The following is a 27,761-nucleotide window of genomic DNA, read 5'->3' on the forward strand; positions in this document are numbered from 1 at the left end:
GAAGGCGGTACGGGAGCGTGGTTACGATATGGTCAGCTTTGGCCAATAATGGAAAAAAGAAGGCCAGCTCTGATGAGCACTTGGCCGGCTTCACTTGGTCCATTTATTTTTACGACCAAGTCTCAAAAAAGTGCCCCAACTGACCAGATGACCACCGGAGGGAATAGGGGATCACCTCCCTTTACTCCCCCAGTGGTCACCAACCCCTTCCCACCCAAAATCAAAATGTTAAAAACATTTTTTGCCAGCCTCTATGCCAGCCTCAAATGTCATACCCAGCTCCATGACAGCAGTATGCAGGTCCCTGGAGCAGTTTTTAGTGGGTGCAGTGCACTTCAGGCAGGTGGACCAAGGCCCATCCCCTCTACCTGTTACACTTGTGGTGGTAAATGGGAGCCCTCCAAACCCCCTCCAAAACCCACCTACATGTAGGTGCCCCCCTTCATCCCTAAGGGCTATGGTAGTGGTGTACAGTTGGGGGTAGTGGGTTTTGGGGGGCTCAGCACACAAGGTAAGGGAGCTATGCACCTGTGAGCAATTTGTGAAGTCCACTGCAGTGCCCCCTAGGGTGCCCAGTTGGTGTCCTGGCATGTGAGGGGGACCAGTACACTACAAATGCTGGCTCCTCCCACAACCAAATGGCTTGGATTTGGCCGGGTTTGAGATGGCTGCCATTAGTTTCTATTATCGGCGGGAAACCAATGGCAGCCATCTCTAACGCCGACCCAAATGTTGAGATTTGGCCGGCCCCAACCGTATTCTCGAAACGAAAGATGGCCGGCCATCTTGTTTTGATAATACAGTCTGGTATGCTGCTTTCCGGAGCCGGCCTTGGAGATGGCCGCCCATATAGATGGCCGGCCCCGTTTGATTATGCTCCTCTATACTACCTGCGTCCCTTTTAAGAAGCGACTAAGAAGCTTTGGGCCAAGCACTGCTTGTGAGGTTGATTTCAAGCAGCATTATCCACTCCTGCAGGAAATTAAGGTGCAGTAAAAGCCTGATTTTTATTGCACCTTAATAACTACCCCTCTAAATGATGTAATTTCTTAATTAATTAAATTAGGACAATCATTTTTACGTTGAAACAATTTCTCATTAAAGACAGCCATTAAAGAAAAGAAACGGATACTTGATGAACAAAATTATTCGAGTGTGTGAAGAAACCTTTCAATTAACATACAGTTATTTTCATCCTAGGGACCTGGGTCACATTTGGAGGCCAGATATCGGATGAGGTAAGACGTTTTTGTTTAATTAAAAATATTTATGCAGCCTTCATTTTCAGCTTCAGGAGATGCAAAGTTGTCTTTAGCACCGATATCAATGACTAGCACAATACTGCTAGTGTGTATCCATATAATGAGATCTAGGGGCCTTTTTACTAAGCAGTGGCAGGGCTATCGCTTGGGTAGCATGCGGCAAAACAGTATTACTGCCAGGCACACCTGGGTAGTTTTGTTTTTGCCGCGTGCCGTTTCCCATGCCAGAAAAGAATTTTGTATTTTTTTAGCATGGAGGATGGGGAGTAGGCATGCCTGGCAGGAATTGGCAGCGCTGCGCATCGTCCGATTACCACCGGGTTAGCGTGTAACCCCTTACCGCCTCCTAAATAGGAGGCGGTAAGGGCTCAGACAATAAATGGCCATGCGCCAATTTTTTAATTAACAAAAACTACCCAGAGCTACCTAAACTTTAGGAAATCATTGAAAACAGTATTGTTTAAGAAGGCCTATTCCCCAGGTTCAACATAATCAGAATGATTCCCTTACTATTATATGATCCAATGGACTCTAACTACACCTTATTATTTTCTTATTTACTACTGATTAATTGTTAATTATATCTTACTTCAATACCCATCGCTGTTCAACTGTTATTTCTATTCTGTTCAATTTGAAAAATTGTATTTCTCGCATTGTAACTTACTACAGTATTATTGTAAGCCACTTTGAGCCTGCAATCAGTGGGAAAAGGTGGGATACAAATGTGATAAATAAATAAATGAATATTAGCATACAGACATTAATGACTTCCATATTAAAAATAGGTCTTTTCCTGCTTTTTTCTAAAAACTGGCCTGGCTTGCTGCAATTCCATGCGCCCACGCTACCGCAGGCCACTGCTTTTTATTGGTTATTATTTATGTAACTGCCTTGAACCCATAATTGGATAAGTAGTATAAAGCACCATGTTAAAATAAATTAATTTAAATACTAATGATCTTTTGAGCGGGCAACTCTATCATGTCCTTTATATCTAGTGTTTATTAAACTTTTGGACCTCCTCACATTTGAATTATATATTGCACTATGAGTATTAAGACCTGTGATAAACAGCAGAAAAATATGTTAAGCCACTGTAAGTTTCTACACAGATATTATAAATGATGGGGTCGATATTCAAAACGATTATAGCGGGCAGGAGAGGCTGTTGACCAGTTAAATCATACTCAGTAGGCTGGCCACCAATATTCAACAGCACTTACCTGGGTAGTGGTGCTGAATATTGGCACTTACCAGCCAAACTGAAACCAGAGAGGAGAGGGGCATTTTGGGGGGAGAAGTAGGAGAGGAGCCAGCAGTTATGCATAAAAAGCAGTCCTATCTTTGGCCAGTTAGCGATCTGGACACCAGCACTGAATATCAGCCAGCACCCAAATAACTTCCAGGTAGTGGCCTGATGAGTTTCTGGTGCCCCCTCCCTCCCTCTTGATCCCAATCCCCCCTCTCCCCCTGAAGCCCAGAAGAGTCCCCAACAGACCCCCACCCTTTGTAAGCCTCCTCGGAGTTAGCTTTGATAGTTCTGGTGGACTAGGGGGTTATAAGGGCAGGAGTGATACCCACTTGCTCTTGTCCGCCACCGCTCTGGTTTCAAAATGGCCACCACAACCTCTAGTGGCAGCCATGGGGTACTGAATATCGACTGGGATCCACACAAAATTTGGCGGCTAGCACATGCTGGCATAGTCCCAGATATTCAATGCCAGTGCCTGGGCATGCCCCGGCACTAAATGTTGGACCTCAATTCTGCCTGCAGCAGACAGCATTTAAAAAAAACTTACTGACCACTGCCAGCCTTATATTGACTGTGATCTCTTTAAATATAATTTTCTAGATTTTTGTGGTGGTCACTCTATTAGTAACCCTACAAAACATATTTCTTGTGCTGAGGTTTGAGCTATTTAGTCAGCAATTTGCTTTCCTCAGGGTCTACTTGCAGCATCCCAAACACAATTAAAGATGAAATAAAAGAAAAATGATTTTTGCCCAGCGACATGTGTGCAGCATCTAAGGATGACTAAAAGTATGGATGGAGAGGTAAACCATGTGTATACTTTTAGGCATGCAGAGAGAGGGCACTTCAAGCAGTGGGATAACAGAAATGCACAGAAATATGCGTCAATATTTATGTGGGTATATCAGTGGATATGTCAATTGATTATTACCTTTGTGTATACCCATACAATACTCTGCAATCTCTACATGCCTATGCCAATAACGTATGCAAGAAGACGAACACATATGGCTTGAACGCCTTTTGTTTCTTTCATTTATGATGAGCACTACTAAATGGACTTGGGAAAAATCCACAATTCCAGGAATAACATGTACTACTACTACTATTTAACATTTCTAAAGCGCTACTAGGGTTACACAGCGCTGTACAGTTAACAAAGAAGGACAGTCCCTGCTCAAAGGAGCTTACAATCTAATGGACACTGTGTGTATAACATGTATAGAATGTTTGTACGTTTGGGAAGCTCGCCAGGTGCCCTTGGCCTGGATTGGCCGCTGTCGTGGACAGGATGCTGGGCTCGATGGACCCTTGGTCTTTTCCCAGTGTGGCATTACTTATGTACTTATGTACTAGTAAGATTGTAAAGCTCTATCAGATGGCTGAAATATACTATGAGAACAGCCAATTAATCACGCCCAAAGCTAAATGTGTGCATGATAGCAAGATGGAATTGATGTTATCATTGCAATGGACAGCAGATTATTCTAAATGAGCAAGGAAAAGCAAAAATTACAATGTAACATAATTTAAAATATTCAACCAAAAGATGTCCAAAAGATATATCTCAATAACATTATCCAGATACCTTTAACCAAATATTTATAAAGGTATCTGGATAAGTCAGTGATGTTGAATATAACCAGTTAAAAATATGTGGATAACTTAATCCCGATGTCGTAGGTCTGCTATACCCGTGACTAGCTTATCTGGTTAATTATAACCAAATGACATCTAAATATTGTCACTCTCTCACTAAAGTTTAAGCCTGCACTTGCCATGCCATGAACTTTGAATCCTCCTCAGTTTTAAATGCATTTACCATTCCTGGATGTCCACCCAGGAATGGTGGTAAATGCAAAGATTTATCTGGTTAACTTCCAAATGTACCCCCCTGTTTACTAAGGCGCACTAGTAAATGCCGACACGGCATATTCAGTTTGAATGGGCTGGGTCGACATTGCTGTGCAGCTTAGTAAACGTGGGTGGGGTTATGAGGTAAATACTTTTGAATATCAACCCTTTCACTATAGTTTTCATCAAACATCTTCATTTTTCCTAAATCATTATTGGGCCCAGTTCTGCTGCTTTAAGAGGCATCAGTTGAGTACTACATATCAGGATCTTTCAAGGTGACCATCTGTTGTATCTTAAAATATAATAAAGCAATAATTCCCTCTTACCCCCTCTCTACCCCCAACCATCTCAATTAGGTAATGAACAGGTAATGATTATATCAGTTAGGTAGATACACTCAAATGAGTAAAGATAAATTGGCTGTCTACACTGTTGAATATTTCTCATATTACGCTCCCTAGAATTATTTAAACATCTTAACGTCATTACCTTGAAAAGGAAAGGGCTTAAAGTTAAGCTATTGACTCCAACCTTCCCAGTTCATATGGGAGGCTTCACTTTCCCAGACTTTAATCTGTAATGCTTGACAGGCCACTTCAAAGGAAAAATGTACTATTTCATGGAGTGAATATGGAACTGGTGATGGCTTCTACTTCCATCCTTCATACTGAGTGAAAACCCTCGCTCATTTATTGTTCTATTATGCCCACTACTGAAAGCTTGGTAGAGGCTCAAATCCCAAATAAGTAGTAGTCATACATATCATGACTGTGAGGGCTTAGTATGTCTGTGGCCTGACAGTGTTAAATTTTGCTCCATTTCACCTTCTTCACGTATCTTGATTATGCATTTGAAAACAAGGGGTTCAATATTCAAAGATGTGCCCCCCCCCCCCCACATAAAGATAAAAGAAGATTTCTTATTTATGTCCAATTTTTAGTAGCCCTATCCTAACTTGTCGATTTAAATTTAGGACTTCTATTTATACAATCAACCTAAATCAACCTAGATAGATATAGGCCCCAAGCTCAAATGCCCCAGCCCCTTCTTTTGGTAAGCAAATATATTTTGGGTGAACAATGAATTCTGCATCTAAAAATGTATACATTTGGCACCCAATAATGACTGCATACACATTTTTGAATATGGACGAAAAAGTGTTTGCATGTGTGACAAATTGATCAAGTTATTCAGTATATCCAACAGTCCTCTTCATGTACCTTCACATTCATACCATACCGATTGCACTAAGAAAATTAGGGCTTCTTTCACAAAGCCACACCAGTGGTTCTGGCATAGCAAATATGACGAAGCCCATAGGAACTGAATGGGCTTTGTCACATTTGCTGCGTGGCTTTGTGAAAGGAGTCCTTAAGAAAGTTGTCTTGTCATCCACAGGAGAAGCTATATTAATCCACATTAAGTATTGAGTGATTATTGCTGAATTAGAGTTCTTTTCAGAAGTAAAAACACTCCTACATGCATAAGTGGTCCTCTTTCCAAGGAAAACTGGATTATGTACACTTTCGGGCCCTTTTACAAAGCAGCGGTACAATGTGGTCTTTAGTATGCTCTTACGTGGCTCTTAACCGTGTGCTAAAAAGTCACTTTTTCTTGCAGACAATGTCCATTTTCCAATTTAATGGCAGTTAACAAAACTTAGCATGTGAGCCCTTACAACCACTTATTTTGTAGACGGTAAGGGCTCACTTGCTAATCAAGCACTAATAAATTAACACGTGGCAATGCTGACACGTAGAGCAGAAATGCCCATTGTCTGCCCCAGACTTGCCGTCTCAGCTAAAAAAAATAAAATGATTTTTAGAGCATGGGTATCGTGTGCATACGGCGTAGTCCCAGAATACATGATAGACCTCATAGACTTACCATTAAGAAACAAAGTCAGATCATCAAGATCCTACCTAAACCTACACTACCCAAATTGCAAAGGACTGAAATACAAAACAACTTATGCAGCCAGCTTCTCTTACATAAGCGCACAACTATGGAATGGGCTCCCAAAAGCTGTGAAAACAATCCATGACCACTTGAACTTCAGGAAATCACTAAAAACCAACCTCTTCAAAAAGGCCTACCCCAACGACCCCACGTAACCCTCTTCACCTACCAACACAGCATGACTATGATCGAACAGGACAACACGCAATCTTCATCCATTCCGACCCTCCACTTATACCTCATACGATCACTATACAACTTTGTATTTGTTATCCACTGACTGGGCAAACGCCTTTGACGGTACTATGTAAGCCACATTGAGCCTGCAAATAGGTGGGAAAATGTGGGGTACAAATGCAATATATATGTACACCTTACCTCAGGATAACTCGGTGTGCCCTGCATTAGGCCATTTTAAGCTGCGGTAAGCATGCATTAGTGCTTACCAAGCTTGGTAAAAGGGCCTCTAAATACCCTGTCTTTATATTTCTTACAGGAAGCCTAAAAAGGCTTAGAGCATTTTAGGTACAAATCATAAAGAGGCCCTTTTACAAAGCGGCGGTAAACCCAACTTGGGCTTACCGCACGCTAATCTGGAGCTACCACCGGCCCAACACAGGAGCCAGTGGTAGTTCTAGCCCTGGCATGTGCCATTTCTCATGTTAGGGAAAATCAGGAGCCCTTACTGCCATCTCAATGGGTGGCGAAGTGCTCCCTCCCCCCTCCCCCGGCATGGCCATGCAAGAAGAGCAATATTACCACATGGCCATGTCTTTTTTTGGCCTTTGTACCCGCTGCTGTAAAAAGGGCCTCAGCGCACGGCAAAAACAGTCCCCGCCGCTAGCGCAGGGTCCTTTTTACCACAGCTTGGTAAAGAACCCCTAGGTCTCAGTGCATAAAATGGGGCCTGTGCTAAAATAGCAGGAGTTAGTGGTAAAATAACCTGTCTTAACAGTAACCCATGTTGATAACTATACCCCTAAATGCAAATCAAGATACAATACACAATTGTATAGTAGTTTAAATTAGAGATGTGCATTTATTTGAAATTACATTTCCTATATCATTTAATGTAGTTTTTAGCCCAAAACTACAGGAAAAAGGTGACATTTCAGATTTGTTTCCTGTGTCATTAATAGTGCATATTCTTGAAAAAGAATGTGCACATTTCATGAATTGTGTGCAGTGCTGGATAATGCACACTATTTATGATACCCATGAAATACTTTTTTTTCTTTAACAGAACAAAACAAAAATATGTGTAAACAATATGGAAACTAAAAGAAAACTTTTGGCCTGCACACCCTTACTTTAAATCAGTCTGTGACCCCATTATTGTGGCCCAAGAAAATTGTGTGGCTCCCCTGGAGGTGCAGAATAATGATGCATCCATGGAGAGCTCACCTAAGTCGTGACTCCAAAGGCAGGTTTTGTGACCTCATTTGGGGTCTTGACCCACAGTTTGGGACGCTCTAGTTTAAATACAATCATCAGCCATGGGCCACAGACTGCTGCTCCCTTTGAAACTCAGTACAGAGAAGCATTTGAAACATCCAGAATTTTGCATACTATGAATAGCTATCATAATCACAACCTTCCCAAACACAGGCAAAGACATGCAACTATCTGACGCCTACTGCTTATATCAAACATTAATCCAAATTACAATGATGCATTATTAGGCTCTTAAACTGATTCACTTCTCAAAGACTGCTGCTAACCTCTGTTGAATAGGATGTAGGCACTTGATTTCAAATCCCCATATATTGAATGCATGTTTCTGGATTAATCTTTCTTGTTAATAGTTAGATGTTTCATTGTAGATAACACTAAAGTATTCATCCCGGATGACAGGCAGCTACACTTTAAGCAATACTCCCGTGCAGATAATCAAATGTATTAATCACTTATTGATTGCAGATAGTGTGGCCATTGTTAGAAACTGGAAAGATCCAGGTAGTTCATCACATTTTGACCGTTGTAAGATTTGTTAGGAGGCGATAGAAATGGAAAAGTTGACTGATAGCTCTAGAAGATGCCACAAAAAATATCTATTGCCTGTTATTTTAATGAGTCAGATACGGAAACATTGACACAATTATTTCGTTTCTCTTGTTTGCGTGGTAAGTGATAACCATCTGTATATGATTAATGGTTGTGATTTTGTATGGGTGCATTAATACTCTTTAATAATGACAGCACTTTAAAAATGTAATAATAACTCTGTTCTCATGGGCAGTTGCATGAGCATGGCCAATTTGTTGAAGGACCAATCTATTTCATAAACTGTATGAAACAGAATCTGGGCCAACTAATTAGATCCTAGATAATCGTCCATTATTTATTCATTGAAGCAAACACTCAGCCTGCAGAAATGCAGTAGGGAATCTGCAGTGTGGGTTTTAGTTCATTTATGGGTCTAAAAGGCTGATATATTAAGCCTTGAATATTTTTTTCAGACAGGGAGTCTAGGGGGCTCGTTTTCGAAAGAGAAACATAGTAACGTGGTAACATAGTAGATGACAGCAGAAAAAGACCTGTACGGTCCATCTAGTCTGCCCAACAAGATAAACTCATATGTGCTACTTTATGTGTATACCTGACCTTGATTTGTTTCTGCCATTTTCAGGGCACAGACCATAGAAGTCTACCCAGAACAAGGCCCACCTCCTAACCACCAGCCCCTCCTCCCCCCACCGGCTCTGCCACCCAATCTCGGCTAAGCTTCTGAGGATCCATTCCTTCTGAACAGGATTCCTTTATGTTTATCCCACACATTTTTGAATTCCGTTACCATTTTCATCTCCACCACCTCCCGTGGGAGGGCATTCCAATGATCCACCACTCTCTCCATGAAAAAATACTTCCTGACATTTTTCTTGAGTCTGCCCCCCTTCAATCTCATTTCATGTCCTCTCATTTTACCACCTTCCCCTCTCTGGAAAAGGTTTGTTTGCGGATTTATACCTTTCAAATATTTGAACGTCTGTATCATATCACCCCTATTTCTCCTCTCCTCCAGGGTATACATGTTCAGGTACATAAGTACATAAGTAGTGCCATACTGGGAAAGACCAAAGGTCCATCTAGCCCAGCATCCTTTCCTCATACGTCTTGTAACGCAAATCCCATACCATTTTCGTAGCTTTTCTTTGCACCGCTTCAATTGTTTTTACATCCTTAACAAGATACGGCCTTGTCCAAAAAGTGTCATAAAGCACCATTTGGATAGATTTCTTCTCAAAACGTCCAAATCGGTATTTTCGAAAACCTGTTTTGCAGACATCCTTCTATGTATTTCGTTTGCAGTGCATCCAAATCACAAGGGGGCATGTCGGGGGCGTTTCAAAGGCAGGATTAGGGTGTGCCTAACCCTTGGACATTTTACAGCCAAAGTGGACCAAAACCAAAACGTCTAGGACAAAAATTCAATGTTTTGGTCCAGACCTATTTTTCTAACAAATAAGACACAAAAGCTGCCATAAATGACCAGATGGCTACTGGAAGGATTCAGGGATGACCCCCCCCCCTTACTCCTCCAGTGGCCACTGACCCCCTCCCACCCCACCCCCCCAAAATGTGAATAAAAATAGAACTCACCAGCCTCTATAACAGCCTCAGATATTATAGCCAGGTCTATTAGAGAGCATGCAGGCCACTGGAATTGTGTGGTGGTGGTGGCTGCAGTGCACTGTAGACAGGAGGACCCAGGCCCATACCTCCCCCTACCTATTATACTTGTGGTGGAAACTGTGAGCCCTCCAAAACTCACCAGAAACCCACTGTAAATATAGGTGCCACTTTCACTCATAAGGGCTATTGTAGTGGTGTACAGTTGGGGGTAGTAGGTTTTGGGTGGGTTTTGGAAGGCTCAGCAGACAAGATAAGGAAGCAACGGTGAGATGTGTACCTTGGAGCATTTATATGAAGTCTATAGCAGTGCCCCCTAGGGTGCCCCACTGCTCTCCTGGGATGTCTGGGGGACCAGTCTGCTAAAAATGCTGACCCCTCCTGCATCCCAATGGTTTTGTGTGTTTTTGGTTTGTGCGGGTTTTTTTTTTAAATTGCCAAAGATAAATGCACAAAGCACAAAACCTTGTTCAAAATGGTATTTTCAAAAATGGGTATATTTCCTATTCGGATTTAATACTTTTAGCGCAAAACATCCAAAATCCGACTTAGATGTACTATAGAAAGTGCCTTTCCACATATGTTAAAATATGCCAAACACTCCAAAACATACAAAACTGGCAGCATTTCAGGCTTCTATATGATTTAACACTCAAAGGATACATTTGCAAAGAATTTGCAGTTTTTAGCTCTCCAAACTTTCTCATATGGTCCACTATCTATGTATTAACTATTTATGTAAATTCTTAAATAATGAACTGCTGCGATTTCAAATTTGATAGAGTTGCTGGTGCAATTGCACTGGTTGCCTTTGCAAGCTCAAGTTATTTTTAAGCTTTGTTGTTTGGTATTTCTGATTATTTTTCTCTTGTCTGGTTTAATCAGATTGGCCTCTAGTAATATTTCCCTTGGATCCAGATGTTTTTTAATTTTACAATTTCCGGATCCTAGAAAGATGATCTATAAAAAGGTTTTTTCTAGTACATTTGCATATTTGGCAGCTATACACTGGAACAATTTACCAGCTAATATTAGAAGATAGTTGTGAAGAAACAGTGTGTTGTAAGCCTGTAAAATGTATTGGATATTTTTCTGCTTTATGTTCTGAAGTGTATTTCTCCTGTTTGGCCAGCAGATGGTGCATGTTTATGCTTAAAGCTGTTACAGATGACTGATCTCTCTTAGCACACAGATAATACGAAGTGTCTGTAGTAATGTAATGTAACCAGTTCTTATTTGAAACTTGACTGTTCTGGCCTCTGATTGGCCTGGAGTTTTGAAAATTACCCAGCAGATGCTGGCTGTTGCTTCAGTCTTAGCAAGGAACAAAGAGAGACAGTGAGGCTCGGTGAATTATATATCCTGATCTTCCCAGGCACTGTTTAGCCAGTATGCAAATATTTAGTTAGTGTTATAATTGATCCATATTTCAGTTACCTGCAATTGTATGCTAATTGCACATTTTTTTGTTCATTGTTCCAGTGTGAAAATAAACACATTTGTTTGTTTGTTCTGCCTGTCTGGACTGATAAAGAATCCTGGTGGTTTGTGTGTTGGGTCTGTGAGTGCTTTCTGGGAGCTGTGGGACCACTAGGAGTATGGTCCCAGTAACCTAGAAATCACTGGGGATAATTTGAGCACGGGAGACTCACCCAGAGGCAGTTGTGACCCAATTGGTGGAAAGAGGGTGCTACTGTAGAGCACAGGTGGACCTGAGCTGTACTGGGGATAGACCCCCTGAGAGACCACGGGGTGACCCCAAGCGGGTGGCTAGGCATTTCATGACAACAATCTATATGGCTTTTTGAAGATTGTTGAAAATGTTTTTATTTAGAAACATTTTAAGAGGTTAGGTAGCATAAATATGTATGCTTTTTTTCTGTAGTAAAAAGGTTGCCTAAATATATGTTTTTTTAAGTAGTCGTGTAATTCCTGGAGATGTTTCAGTTCTTTTCTTTTTTATTTGTGGGCCATACTGAATTTTAAAGGTAACGTGTGGGATGTAAGTGTCATGTAATGTAATGTTTGCATGTTTGTTTTTGCCAAAAGGATAGCCATATCTCCATGGGTTTAGTTATCTTTATTTGGCCAGTCCCAATAGCTAAAGCCGTGTGTAATTTTCCTAGCTAGGAGGCATGGTCATGGGAGGGGCATGGGCAGGTCAGGGGCGTTCGCAAAAGATGTACGCAGTGTTACAGAATAATGGGGATCCGTGCCTAATTTGCATGCCAGGAGTTACACCAGGCTTCAGCTGGCATTAAGTCCTTGTGCCTAAAGCTGAGTGCCGAATTCCACACTCAAAGTTGGGCGCTGAATTTGGCCCAATTTTGCACCGTTTATAGAATTTGGACAATTGTGAGTTTCAATAAATGGTACATTTGTTTGCAGGTGCAAGAAGTGCTGTGAGAACGGGAAAGTGGAGTGGAGGAGTGGCCTAGTGGTTAGGGTGGTGGACTTTGGTCCTAGGGAACTGAGGAACTGAGTTCGATTCCCACTTCAGGCACAGGCAGCTCCTTGTGACTCTGGGCAAGTCACTTAACCCTCCATTGCCCCATGTAAGCCGCATTGAGCCTGCCATGAGTGGGAAAGCGCGGGGTACAAATGTAACAAAAAAAAAAGGCAAGAGAGGGAAAGTGAAGAAGGCTAATGAAAAACAGAGAGAAGAGCAGGAGAGGTAGGGGACATAGAGAAGGACTGTGAAGGATAATGAGTACCTGACAGAGGCTGAGAGAAAAAAGAGGAATGCAGAGAGCTAAATCCCTAAACTGTGATAGGGTCAATTGAGCACCGGGGTTCAGCCAGCACCATTTGGGAATGGTGAATCAGTGGGTCTCAGAATTCTGGACAGGATGAGGCCAAATATTGTAGACTTTCAGAATTAAAAAAATAACCTCACAGTTTTTAGCATGTCAAACATTCCCTCTGGAGGTTGTCACATTGTAAAGCTTGTGAATACTTTGGAGCCATCTGTCCATTGACTGTCTTTCAGTTTATTCCTGCTCATGAAATAACTCCAGTTTCTTGAACGGAGAAAGTTCTATATTCCAGAGCATAAAGAGTCCATGTTCTTCCTGACGTGACTTTCAGCATAAACAAAACGCATCCTGCCTGCAGTGATCAGAGAACACATCTGGAATTTCATAAATTATTTTTGCTAAGCAGCAATTGTGAGGCTCTTAAAATGATTTAATTTGGTAAACAGAACAAATTTGATATGAAAGTTCTGGAACTGCCGAGCCACAAACAAGTTGCATCTTATTTTCACAACATGAGTTTTATTACCAAAGGGATGCTATAAATAAAGAGCAGGGGAGGGAGACATGAAAAAGGAATTTTTAATTTGTATGCCATTAGACGTATTTTGCGATCTACCAGATGCTCTTTATATCAGTAAGATCCAGGGAGAGATGAACTGTAACTGTTTGTGTTGTCAGAAATTTCACTTGCAGGTGACAAATGACAGTTGATTTGAAAACTCTTGGCACTGTTCAGAATTCCTTGCTTTCAATCATTGCACTATCATAAAGAGTTATTGCATCTGCCAGTCTTTAGCCCACTCGATTAAGCTTCATCTAGGCGAGGCATTCAGCAAAGAAAAAGCTATATGAATAATTTAGGAATAACAACGTCTTCCGCATTAGGATATGAACATTTCCAATCCACTATTATAATCTATGCATAACTTATGTTCTGCTATATCTCCACAGGATTCATTGCGAATTACAAGAAAAGAAGCGTCTCAATCAGATGAAATGACAAAATAACACACTATGTAATAGGTCTATAAGTTAGAGACATTTAGATACCTCCATGGCATAAATACACAATTGAAAGGAAGCTCCGAAATGAGGGGGCATAAGATGAAGGTGAAAACGGACAGATTCTGGAGTTATCTAAAGCAATATTTCTTTGTGGAAAGGGTAGTGGATGTGTGGAATGGCCTCCCAGTGGTGGTGTTGAGGACTGTATCTGAATTCAAGATTGCCTGGGGCAAGCCATAGCAGTTCTCTAAAGGAAAGCAAGGGATTGCAGAGGCTAGCACCTATAGTTGATATGGATGGGCAGATTGGAAAGGCCATATGATCTTTATCTGCTGACATTGTCTATGTTTCTGAGTTCTATCTTTCTGTGCAGTAGAGAATGACATGGGAATGGGGACCCGCAGTAACCACGGGGACAGAGCTTGCAGGAACAGATCCCACAGGGACGGGATGGGGACAAGCTTTGTCCCCATGTCATTTTCTATATTGAAGCCTGTTAATGAATCGGACTGTTATTTATGTTTCAGTGATGCAGATAACGATATTTTGATTTTTTTGGAAAAACAAGCAAACGTGTTATGATTCTGCTGGATAGACAGGGGAAGGTTTGGAACTCACTCCTGATTGGCTTGTCAGGGGCTGAGCCAGCAGACGTCAGAAGCTTGATCTATTTAAGCTTGCCTTTCCCCTGCAATCATTGCTTCGGCGTTGATTGCTTTGCTGAAGCCAGCCTGTGTTTGGGCGCTTGTATTCATGTGGGAGTTTAGCCTTTCTCCTCGTGCTTGCTGTTTCTGTGTGTGTGTGTGTGCTGGGTATTCCCAGCTTGAGCCTGATTGCCTCACTTCTCCCACCTGGTTTGCTTCTCTTACTCTAAGGTTGTGCTGTCTGGGTAAGCTGTTGCCTTTTCAGTTTATTTGTTTAGCTTTCTCTCCCTTGGTGTTCCCTTGGTTGTGCTGAGCTGCTGCTGTGCTCCCTGTGGTTCTGCCTTCCCTTGTCCTTGTATTTTGCTCCTGTTTGTTTATTTTAGTTCTCTTTTGTTTGCTGTAGCTGTCCTGTGTGTGGAGAGCAGCGTTCCTGTTCTAGTCTGTGTGTGTCTAGGCAGCTTCCTCTGTTGTTTACTCTCCCCTTATCTTGTCTGCGGAGTAGCTCTGCCCTGTTCTTTCCCTTTAGCAGTTCCTTTTTCCCTTGGGGGTTGTGGGGCCAGTCTGTGTATTCCTTAGGTAGTTCTCCCCTTCCCTTTGAGTGCTGTAAGATACAGCCTTGTTCCCTTTTATGCTGATTGGTTCAGCCTAGAGTGTATTCCTATAGTTGGTTTCCTTTTTCCTTGAGTGCTGTGTTGTTTCAGCCTAGAGTGTTTCTTTCTGGGGCTTCCTGTATTCTTGTTCGCCGGTGGCACAGCTTTGTTTCCCTGTACAGGCTTCTGCCTCTCCCCCTTTCCTTTGTGACTTTACCCTGCACTGTGTGCACTGCAGATCCATGTGGAACCCGTGTTGTTCTTTCTTCCTTCCCAGAGTGTGACTCGGTTCCTGTTCGGCCATGAGGCCCACTTGCTTGGTCTCTGCGTGAGTGGGTTCCCGATAGGCCGTGAGGCCCACCTGAATGCTCTATCTTCCCCTTTCTGGTGGTGCCTGCTGGCTGTTGTGAGTCTGCAGGGCTCGGTGACTGGGGTGGTGCACAGGGTCTGTTCAGTCTAACCTAGGCCAAAATCCTATACTAGGCCTCGGCCTGGGCTCAAGGGCTCACGTCCAGAATAACAACATGCTGACCACAGCTAGCAAAATTTGCATGGGGGATGTACATCCTGCTACCAGCACATCTTCTAAGAAGACATCTTCTATTGCACTAAAGACAGTCTTGAGGGAAGAGGCAATATTCTTGGAGATTATTTTGGGGTTGTAGCCTTTTTTTAGACACCATGGTCTCAATCAGCGATGGCTATATACAAACATCTATATACAAGAAACCCACAGACAGATGCAGCTACCTCCACAACTCCAGCTTCCACCTTTCACATACAAAAAGATCCGTTATTTACAGCCAAGCCACAAGATACCACCGCATCTGCTCTGACCCAGGGGACAGAGACAGACACCTTGAAATCCTGACTGCCTCCTCCCTCAAGACACCCAGGGAAAATCTGCTACAGTACAAAGAAAAAAAAGCCACAGACAGAATCCCCCTTATAGTGACATACAACCCAGAGCTGGAAAAATTAAGAAAAATCATAAGAAGATAAATTATTGAAAGAGTAGATATTCCCATCCCCTTCAGTGCTGGCCTTCCGACAGCCACCCAACTTAAAACACAAGCTAATTAGAAGTAAGCTCCTAACGCAGACTCAAAAAGAAGAGAATGGCACACATCATTGCAATATATCCAGCTGCAAACTATGCCAAAACATTTCACAGGACCCCCACAGTCATTCACAAAGGAAAAATATTCAACATAAAGGAATCCTTTACATGCTCATCTTCCAATGTGGTATACATCATTCAGTGTAAAAAATGTGACGAAGGGTACTATATTGGAGAAACAAGTCAGATGCTAAAGACAAGATTTAAATAGACATCATATGAAAAATGCCAGTGCCAGCCAGGATGTCAAACCTGTGGGGCAGCACTTTACAAAACTAGAACACTGTACCAGTGATTTCATAGTAAGAATCCTGAAAGGTAACTTTAAAACAATACAGGAACGTAAGACCTTTGAAGTCAGAATGATTAAATATTTTGACACCCACCAGACAGGACTTAACAAAGATCTGGGTTTTCTAGCCCATTATAAACCATAAAAATGTACTGCTTTGTTTGTCACCCTCCTGTCTCTATGCATATCTCCCTGTCTCTCACCTATCCACCCCCATCCTGTTAGACTGCCACTGAAATGCTTTGATGTTTCACTTATATATACTGTCATCTACCAACATTTGCTTATTTGCGATCTGACGAAGAAGGGCAACCTTTGAAAGCTAATCAAGAAATGTATTAAGTTATGTCCAATAAAAAAGGTATCATCTTATTTTCTTTTTCATGTTTTATTTTGTTTTATTTCCATTGATATACTTTAATAAAAAGATTTAAATATAAAATCATAATTGTTTGAGGCTTCTGCAGATGAGGACAGAGCCCATGGGGTGGGGCGGGGACAGAGACAGAACCTGCGGGGACAGGGCGGGGATAGAGACAGGGCCTGCGGGGATGGGGCAAGGATGCAGACAGAACCCATGGGGATGGGGTGGGGACGGGGACAAAGTTTGTCCCCGTGTCATTCTCTACTGTGCAGTAGGCTTCTCTATGAAAGCAGATTTCTTTCTATGCCTACAAGATTTTTGTGTACTGCTTTTCATAGTCCCAGTGGCGTAGCAAGGGCGGGGCGGTGGGGGCGGTCCGCCCCGGGTGTCATCGGGTGGGGGGGGGTGCTCCGCTCCCGCTGCTCCGCCTTAAAAAAAAATTTTTTCGAAGCGCCGGAGAGTGGCAGGCAGCGCGTCTCGCGTCTGCCCTGCTAGTAAAGAAGATCTCGCTGACGTCGTCGCCCTTCCCACATTGAGTCCCGCCCCCCTCTGAGGCAACTTCCTATTACCGCGAGGGCGGGCGGGACTCAGTGTGGGAAGGATGACGACGTCGACGAGATCTTCCTTACTAGCAGGGCAGACGCGAGACGCGAGGCGCGCTGCCTGCCACTGTCCGGCGCTTCGAAAAAAATGTTTAAAGGCAGGACAGGGTAGGAACAGCAGGAGAACGGATCTCAGCTGTCGGGTTGGGTCGGGTCGGGGGGGGGACTCAGAGGGGAGAAGGGGATTGGGGAGGGGTGGGGAAGCTCAGAGGGGTGCTTAAAGGGGATTAGGGAGGGTGGGGGAGCTCAGAGAGGGGAGAAGGGAATTGAGGAAGGGTGGGGGAGCTCAGAGGGGTGCTTAAAGGGGATTAGGGAGGGTGGGGAGCTCAGAGAGGGGAGAAGGGGATTGGGGAGGGGTGGGGGAGCTCAGAGGGGTGCTTAAAGGGGATTAGGGAGGGTGGGGGAGCTCAGACGGGTGCTCAGAGAGGGGAGAAGGGGAGGGGGGAGGGGAGTGCTCAGATGGGAGAAGGGGTCTGAAGCTGGAACTGGGGTCTGACAAGGGGGCAGGAGGGAAAATGGGTCCATGCCTGGGGCAGGTGGGACAATGGGTCTGGGGCTGAAAAGGGGGGATGCAAGGCATGTGGTGGATGAAGGGGGCTGAAACTGTGGGGACTAGGGGCTTTAAAGGGGACAGGGAGAACTGGATGGGGCTGAAGCTCGGGACTGGTGAGAGAAAAGGGCTGGGGTTGAAACTAGGGGCTGAAAAGAGGACAGGGAGAAGTGGCTGAGGGCTGAAGCTCAGGACTGGTGGGAGAAAAGGGCTGGGGACTGGTGGGATAGTGGGGCTGAAAAGGGGGGCAGATGGGAGATGTGGGCTGGGGCTGGAACTAGGGGCAGGTGGAATAAGGGGGCTGGAACTGGGGGCTGAAAAGAGGGGGCAGAGAGAGAGGGGATAGAAGGGGGGAGCGTGAGGGAGGGCAGACCCTGGATGGATGGTAGAGGGAGGGCAGACGGATTGAAGGGGCAGAGAAAAAGGGCAGATGGTGGGTGGAAGGGGAGAGAGAGAGATGGCAGACTGGGGCAGATGGTGCATGGAAGGGGCAGAAGTGGATGGAAGGGAGAGAGGGCAGACAGTGGATGGAAGGGGCAGAGAGAGAGAGGGCAGACAGTGGATGGAAGGGGCAGAGAGAGAGGGCAGACACTGGATGGCAGAGAGAGAGCGAAGACAGATGCTGGATAGAAGGAAGACAGTGAAAAGATGAGGAAAGCAGAAAGCAGAAACAACGAACTGTAAATATATATTTTTATTTTTTTGCTTTAGGATAAAGTAGTATTGTAGCTGTGTTAATAAATGTTTATAATAGAACATGTAAATAAGGTAATCTTTTTATTGGACTAATTTTAATACATTTTACTTTCGGAGAACAAAACCCCCTTCCTCAGGTCAGGATAGGACACTGTAACAGTACTATACTGAATTGACCTGAGGAAGGAGGTTTTGGCCTCTGAAAGCTAAATATATTAGTCCAATAAAATGATATTATTTGTTTTATTTCTATTTGTTAATTTGTAAAGTGGTGATTGGTATTTGTTAGTTTTTTCAAATTTACATCTGCTGTCTTTATATTTTGCACAGTACTAGAGGACATTTTCTGTTTCTGTGGTGTTGCATTGTATGCAGAGTCTGGCATCGGGGGTTCAGTTTAATTTTTGTCTAAATAGAAAGTTTATGATTACTTATTCTATAGTGGATTAGGGTATATCTGTATTTGTGAAAAAGACATGGCTTTCGGTTGGCATTGACTGTGCAGGATCGAAGATCTGTACTAATCTGTCTGTTTTCGTTTTACAATAGGTGAATTGATGTTCTAGTGCTCACTGTAGTGTTTAAGATGCTTTCCTCTTCCTTGTGTGACTCGTACAAATTACTGCTTATGGTATGGTAGAATTGCTCTATAGGTCCTGAGTGTTTTGTATTCTCGGTATGCCTAGTACTGGATTTGGGGGGGGGGGGGGGGTGTTAAAAAATGACCGGCCCCGGGTGTCAACTACCCTAGCTACGCCACTGCATAGTCCTCAGCATCTATAACATAGGTCTTGTGTTCTCAGTGGCAATAGTATAAGATACGTGGAGGGGCATAATCGAACGGCGCTGGACATCTTCGGGGCCGGCTCCACAAAGTGGCAGAGCCAACTGTATTATCGAAATATGGTTGGGGCAGGCTAAATCTCAACATTGAAGTCAAATGTTGAGATCGCCGGGTTTAGAGATGGCCGGCTTTGGTTTTCAGCCATAATGGAAACTGGGCCCGGCCATCTCAAACCCGGCAAAATGCATGCCCTTTGGTTGTAGGAGGAGCCAGCATTTGTAGTGCACTGGGCCCCCTGACATGCCAGGACACCAACCGGGCACGCTAGGGGGCACTGCAGTGGACTTCAAAAATTGCTCCCAGGTGCATACCTCCCTTACCTTGTGTGCTGAGCCCCCCAAATCCCCCCCCCAAAACCCACTCCCCACAACTCTACACCACTACCATAGCCCTTAGGGATGAAGGGGGGCACCTACATGTGGGTACAGTGGGTTTTGGGGTTTTTTGGAGGGCTCAACATTTACCACCATAAGTGTAACAGGTAGGGGGGATGGGCCTGGGTCCACGCGCCCCGCTCCGCCCCTATCCTGCCCCTGTCCCACTTTCTGTACCCTGCCTTGAAGTTTGGCCGGCTCTGCGATGGAAAGCAGTTGGCGCCGGCCAAAATCGGCTTTCAATAATACTGATATGGCCAGCCATCTCCCGATTTGTGTCAGAAGATGGCCCTGCGATCTCTTTCGAAAATAAGCTGGATAGTCACTATTTCATGCATATTCATTGTGGATATCCTGAAATGCAGCCTGGCTGGGTGTGTCCCGAGGACTGGGCTGAGAATATATATGTCAATTTATAGCATGCATATTCATTGTGGATATTCTGAAAACCAGACTGGCTGAGTATATCCCAAGGACTGGGTTCAGAACCTGTGCTTTAGATGGCTATCACATATATGTACTGAATACAAAAGCATGCAGTATTTAAGAACTGTATACTGTATAAATGTGGCATTGTGTATCTCAACATAGCCTATTGCACAGACTCGAGGTTTAAGATCAAGAAAAGATGTCTTCTGTTTATTTTACCACGCTTTTCTTTCCTCTTGTATATTTGACACACAGGTTGCTGAGCAATTAATGACAATTGCATATGAAAATGGGGTAAATCTATTTGATACAGCTGAAGTGTATGCCGCTGGAAAGTAAGTACATGTAATTTTATTTATCTTACTGTATTTATCCATCATATAGATAGATAGATAGAAATAGATATAAGAGAGATGGACAATTAGATAGATGCATAACCCCCCACCTTCTATAACAGGTTGCCTAAATTTAAGAGCTGAATATTGACATCTAAAGTTTTACTTTAGAACTATTTTGTAAACAAAAAACACACAAATAGTGATTTCCGGGCACTTTTTTGGGTGCTGAAGACCCTAAGCAGCAATCAGTCTTCTAACTCAGAATGTATCCAGTCCTCTGCTGTTTGACTCAATGCACAGTCAGTCAACACATCGTGTCACCAGCAAATCCCAAATCAGATTTAACAATGTTCCTTCTTTTAAACTAGATGAGTATCAGAACTCTATCTTTTATATGGCAGGTCCAAAATTATGGAACACTTTGGGACTCATTTTCAAAGCACTTAGACTTACAAAGTTCCATAGGTTACTATGGGCCCCTTTTACAAAGGCATGGCGGAGCCTGTGCCAAATCGGCCCTACCACCGGGGTAGCGCAGGAGCCTGGCGGTAGTTCTGAAGTTGGTCTGCTCAATTTACCGCGGTAGAAAATAATTTTCTGTTTTCTACTGTGGCGACGTAACAGGCAATAATCGGCAGAGTGGCCACATTGCCAAGTAAATAGGAGGTGGTAAGGGCTCACGCAGTAATTGGCCAGGTGCTAATTTTGGACTTAGTGCCTGGCCATTATTGCTGAAAATAGAAATTCAAATTCAGCTTTTTGGCAAATATGCTAAGAGGTGGCCTGAGCGCGAAGGACAGGGCCACCGAGAGACTGGGCCGGGCCTGGGACAAGGTCACTCCCAAGGTCATTGTCGCCACCCCCCCCCCCCCCCCGGGATGCCGTCCCGCAGTCCCCATGCGCCCCCCCTCCGTTCGCCACCGGGCCGGGCCCTCTGCATTGAAATCATCACAACGCCTCACCTGTCACCTTACTCCGTGACTGAAAGCACAACAGTGGCAGATCGGATTTGCCTCCCTTCAGGCCTTCCCTCCCTGTGTCCCGCCCTCGCGGAAGTTACATCAGACAAGGGTGGGACACAGGGAGGGAAGGCCCGAAGGGAGGCGAATCCAATCTGCCGCTACTGCACTTTCAGTCATGGAGGTGACAGGTGAGGCGCTGTGATGCATCAATGCAAGGGGCCCGGCCCGGTGGCAGACGGAGGGGGGCGGGTGAGGACTGCGACTACCTCGGGGCGGGGCCGAGGGCGGGTGAGATCATGGACTGCGGTGCCAGGCCCCCCCTCTCATCGGCCCTGGCGAGGGAAAATCACCCACTAAAAGTGCAGCCCACATTTTAGCACGCCTTTGTCAAAGGGTCCCTGTGCTTTGAAAATGCGCCTCTTTGCCTACAAACTTACTGTCTATCAAAAATCTAGAGGCGTTCAAGAAATCTCTTAAAACATATTTGTTTCAGCAAGATTTTGATGGTATTTAATATGTTCAGATGGATGACAGTAACACTGTTTTGAAGTTGTCACAATGTCTTTGCAGATATTTAATATTTTTATTGTACTTTATGATATTTTATTTTTGTATTGTCTGTTTGCTGTTTGGTTTGTTTATTATTATTGTATCTTATTGCTTTTACCCCACCTAGAATATTTGAGATAGAGCAGGTTATATATTTTTAACATTAAAAAAAAATCTGTCTGATGTCATCACAATGGCCTCTACCTCAAACGGTTTATGGTTTAATGACAAAAAAAGGAAAATCGATCAATTTCACTGTATGAGAAACAGTCAAAATCTAAAACGAATATTGGTGAGTTTAAGGGAAATACAGGAAACTCTCATAAAATAGCAATGTTCAAAAACATAGAGAATAAGATTAGTGAACAGCACAAGCGATTTCACGGTTGGGTCTCCAGAAGAAGCCGTTTGTGAAACGGGTCCCCGTCGGGACCTTAGCCAATTTAGGGAGGGACTGTGTAGTGAGTCAGAAGATCCTCACCACTTGAAGATTGGATCCTCCCTAATGTTTGGATTATGAGTCTAGATGTTTGCAGTGCTGTGATGTTTCCAAGTAGTGAAAAGTAACACTACAATGCACCTAAAATTAAGTATGTTTTTCAGTTTTCTTGATAAACTGTGCTTATTTGGTGGATATTATTGAAGAGACTTGAGATTTTTTGACACTATTAAAGCTATCAGCAAGTATTGAGGTTTTTCAGACCTATGATTGCTTTTTGACCGATTACAGTTTTAAGTGGTTGTACTTAAGATTTATGCCTCAGCATTACCTGTATCGGTCTTTGAGGTCTTTTCCTCCATGTTTTTGAGCATTGCTATTTTATGAGAGTTTCCTGTATTTCCCTTGAACTCACCATTATTCTTTTTAGATTACGGTTTAATGAAACTTCAACAGAGACAGGGAGGCATATAGTAAAGAGGATTGAAAGTTATTTATTTTATTGTAAAAGTAATATTTGTTGACCTTTTAAATTCCAGTCAAAAGTATATCCATGCTAGTGTTTTTAGCACACGCTAAATTCTGGAGATGCCCATAGGAATATATTTATTTTATTTATTTATTTTATTGCATTTGTATCCCACATTTTCCCACCCATTTGCAGGCTCAATGTGGCTTACAGTGTATCGTTATGGAAGTCGCCTTAACGGTTTAGATGTCGGATTGTGTTACAAATAAAGCATGTCTGGCATGGTAGATTGAGCAAACAAGTAAAAGAGATCAGAGTTAAGTAGTTCCACTTATAGGTAAGGTGGAAAAGTGTTACATTTATCACCCTTGATTATCATGGTGTGCCTTGTTAAAGAGGTAGGTCTTTAGAGATTTGCGAAAGTTGGTTAATTCGTGAATAGTTTTCAGTTCAAGCGGTAGTGCGTTCCATTGCTGTGTACTCAGGTAGGAGAAACTTGACGCATGCGTTAGTCTGTATTTTAGGCCTTTACAGCTGGGGAAGTGAAGATTCAGGAATGTGCGGGATGATTTTTTAGCGTTCCTGAGGGGTAGGTCTATTAGGTCTAGCATGTAGGCTGAGGCATCTCTGTGAATGAATTTATGAGTCAGAGTGCATACCTTGAACGCAATACGTTCTTTAAGTGGAAGCCAGTGTAGCTTCTCTCTTAGGGGTGTTGCACTTTCATATTTCTTTTTAACGAATATGAGTCTGGCTGCAGTGTTCTGGGCTGTCTGAAGTTTCTTGATGATTTGCTCTTTACAACCAGCGTATAGTGCGTTGCAGTAGTCTAGGTGGCTCAGCACCATTGATTGTACTAGGTTGCGGAAGATGGACCTTGGGAAGAAAGGTCTTACTCTTTTAAGTTTCCACATTGAGTGGAACATCTTCTTGGTTATATTTTTCACATGACTTTCAAGAGTGAGGTTTCGATCAATGGTAACTCCGAGGATTTTCAGCACCAAAAATAAATCGGCACTCAATGCTATTCTATAATGGGAATTTTATAGTCAGTGATATGACTTATTATCCTAGGTCAATGCCCTCATTTTCTTCATTGAATGATGTGCTCTGTTGTTTGAAATTTAAAGAATTCTTTATTAAACAGTTAGAGACAATATTAAAACCAAGAATATAGCAGTTACAGCAAGTTATATAACTTAAACAGCAATAAAATTCCCAAAAGGGAACAAGTCCCAAAAGCACTTATCATTACACAGCCTAGAAACTTCCATAATTTATAACAATTTTAAGAAAACAAAAACTCAACCCTCCCAAAAAAAACAAAATACAACCCCATCACATTACCCCTTAAGCTTCTACAAACTGTAATTAAAATGAACAATGTGAAGTAAAAGGTTCCCAAACCACCTCCCACTTAGATAAAGTTTTACCACTAATAGCTCTCAGTCTCTCCATTTCACAAATATACCACAACTTATTTAACCACTTAATCAAAGAAGGAACCTGAGGGGACTTCCAAGAAGCAGCTAGTGTAACTCTAGCAGCCGACATGGCATGTCAAACCAGCAGTGACTGAGGCCTGGAGGCTTACCAAGAAACAGAAAATATTCATGTGACCACTTAATGGGTTTAGAAAGCCAACCCTGGAGTACTCTGTTGTTTGGAAGTTATGCTTGTATGTTGTATGCAGTCCAAGTTGTCAGAGCAACCTTTTCTGAAATATTTACCATTCTGTTGCATCCCGAATTGCCATGGCTTCTTCAGTTGGATTTGTATTTTCAATTTAATTATGCCCCTTTCCAAACCCATCATGACCTTGCTGTCATGGGCACTGCATCCTGGGGTTTTTCATTCATCTTTGTTTTTTTGGTGCATAGCACGATCAGAGATTTAAATGCTTACTGAAGAAGACCCGTCAATATCTCCATTTGGGATGTTCATGATAGCAAACTTTACAACAATTTGAAAGAGCATAGATCGTTTCTACATGTTTGATCTATTCTTACTGTACACCGCCTTGAGTGAATTCCTTCAAAAAGGTGGTAAGTAAATCCTAATAAATAAAATGAGCACCCATTATACAATTAGTTTTGAATGCCGATTTCCTGCCAGGAATTACACCTGCTGAAACTCAGCGATATTTTTCATCAATTTGGAACATTACTGTAGTCTGAAGAATATTCATACAGCATACGCATATGGTGCAACATTGTATTAAGCTCATTTTAGTCAACTAAAGGACAACTGATATAGAGCATACGCAGGTTCAAATTTATAGAACCAGCGTTAATGGTGGACTTTTTGATCAAGTTGACAAGTTCTAAGTTGCTATGTTTACAATGTCTCTATTGATAACAAGTTGTAACATCTTGTGAGATATGTATAGCGTTGTGCACTATTATTATAAATATTGATGGGTGGCTGGAGTATGCATATGTTTGAGTGAAGTAAGAGTGTATTTTATGTTGTTTTGTATGGTTGATTGACATTTATTGTCAATAAAAAAAAGGTTTTTCATATATTCTGGAGTCTTATGTAGCCATATGTTTAAACTGACTCTGGTTTTGAATAAATTCCCTATTGTTGAATAGTTGGACCCAAATATTGGTGCCATATACAGAATCCAGGGGTCAGTGCACACCATGGTGCATATTGATAACATATATGCATTGATAAAAGCACGAGAAGGTCAATAAATTTTGTATCTTGAATGAAAACTATAGAGGGAAATGTATTCACTGATGTTGTGGCTATAGCAACACCAGACCAATATATCACCATGTCAAGGGCACCACAATGATATCACCCCCTCCCCCCCAAAGAATACATTAATTACAGTGCTTCTACTTTGCCTGAAGGCTTTGCCACCTCTGAGACACTGGGGTGCTCATTCAATAGTCTGATTAGTTATTACGCTGCCAACATGTTGGCAGAGCGGAAAAAAAAGAACACTGCCAGAAATGTCAAACTGGTATCTTAGAGTTTTATGCAAACATCCTACGAAAATATACAAAACCAAAGCCATAGGTTTTGTATATATATATCAGTGAGTTATGTCTTTGGCATGCAGGAGTAGCCTAGTGGTTAGTGCAGTGGACTTTGATCCTGGGGAACTGAGTTCGATTCCCACTGCAGCTCCTTATGATTCTGGGCAAGTCACTTAACCCTCCATTGCCCCTGGTACAAAATAAGTACCTGAATATATGTAAACCACTTTGAATGTAGTTGCAAAAACCTCAGAAAAAGGTGGTATATCAAGTCCCATTTCCCCTTTCCCTTATGACATCACAATATCAGAAGTGAGCCAAGTATCAGGCAATCATGCCATTGTGACATCACTGATGAGGTTGGCTCTTATTGGTGGAATGAGTGTAGGAGTAGCCTAGTGGTTAGTGCAGTGGACTTTGATCCTGGGGGGACTGAGTTCGATTCCCACTGCAGCTCCTTGTGACTCTGGGCAAGTCACTTAACCCTCCATTTCCCCTGGTACAAAATAAGTACCTGAATATATGTAAACCGCTTTGAATGTAGTTGCAAAAACCTCAGAAAGGCTGTATGTCAAGTCCCAGTTCCCTTTCCCTATTTGAGATTCTACATGGAATGTTGCTACTATTGGAGATTTTAGATGGAATGTTGCTACTATTTGAGATTCTACATGGAATGTTGCTATTCCACTAGCAACATTCCATGTAGAAGCCTGCCCTTTCAGATCAGCAACACAGCCGCGCAGGCTTCTGTTTCTGTGAGTCTGACGTCCTGCACGTCAGACTCACAGAAGCCTGCGCGGCCGCATTGCTGATCTGCAAGGGCAGGCTTCTACATGGAATGTTGCTAGTGGAGGAGTAGCCTAGTGGTTAGTGCAGTGGACTTTGATCCTGGGGAACTGAGTTCGATTCCCACTGCAGCTCCTTGTGACTCTGGGTAAGTCACTTAACCCTCCATTGCCCCTGGTACAAAATAAGTACCTGAATATATGTAAACCGCTTTGAATGTAGTTGCAAAAACCTCAGAAAGGTGGTATATCAAGTCCCATTTCCCTTCCTTTCCCCTTTCTGAACAGTTAAGTTAGAAAGGGCAGTGGATGCCTGGAATGCTCTCCCAGGGGAGGTTGTGAAGACAGAAACAGTGATGAAATTCTAGAATGTGTGGAATAAACACAGAGGATCACTATACAGAAGAAAGGATGGAATCCAATTAAAGCAAAACTTAAATGGTCTCATAACTGGAGCAAGCTTTCACAGCAGCTCCAGAAGTTGGGAAATAAGAACATTGCCAGGCAAACGTCTATGGTCTGTGCCCCATAAATGGCAAAATTTGATCAGGATCAAGACTGGCGTGGGCATTAATGATAATTCCAGTAGTTGGGAAGAAGGACCAGTGTCATGTGGACTTTCTATGATCTGTGCCCCAAAATAGAGATAGAGATTTTAGTATGTCAGTATTTAATCATGAAGTGGAACCAGTGGCGTTCCTTGGTTGGCTGCCACCCGGGGTGGATCGCCACTGCGCACCCCCCCCCCCCTGGGTGCAGCGTCATCCGTCCCCCCTTCCCCGGGTGCAGCACGACACACGACATCCCCCTGGGTGCAGCACGACACCCCTCGGATGCATTCTTCTTACCTGCTGGGGTGCTGGGAGCCCTCGGTAACCTGTGCAGAGAACCAGATAAACTCTGACCGCCTTGTTGGGCAGAATGGGTGAACAATACAGGACTTTATCTGCCAAAATATACTATATTACTATGAAATACTTGTACAGTATTATATATTAGT

General features: G+C 43.0%; 1 protein-coding gene across 1 annotated transcript in view; it reads left to right on the forward strand.

Annotated features, from left to right (window-relative positions):
* Positions 1-27,761, forward strand: part of LOC115479195 (voltage-gated potassium channel subunit beta-1-like) — a 207,269-nt gene that overhangs the window by 87,439 nt on the left and 92,069 nt on the right. The window contains 2 exon segments of the mRNA XM_030217007.1: positions 1,201-1,238; positions 20,485-20,564. Of these exon segments, the coding sequence (XP_030072867.1) occupies positions 1,201-1,238; positions 20,485-20,564 (118 nt within the window).

This window comes from Microcaecilia unicolor, chromosome 10, assembly GCF_901765095.1.
Source record: "Microcaecilia unicolor chromosome 10, aMicUni1.1, whole genome shotgun sequence".
NCBI lineage: Eukaryota > Metazoa > Chordata > Amphibia > Gymnophiona > Siphonopidae > Microcaecilia > Microcaecilia unicolor.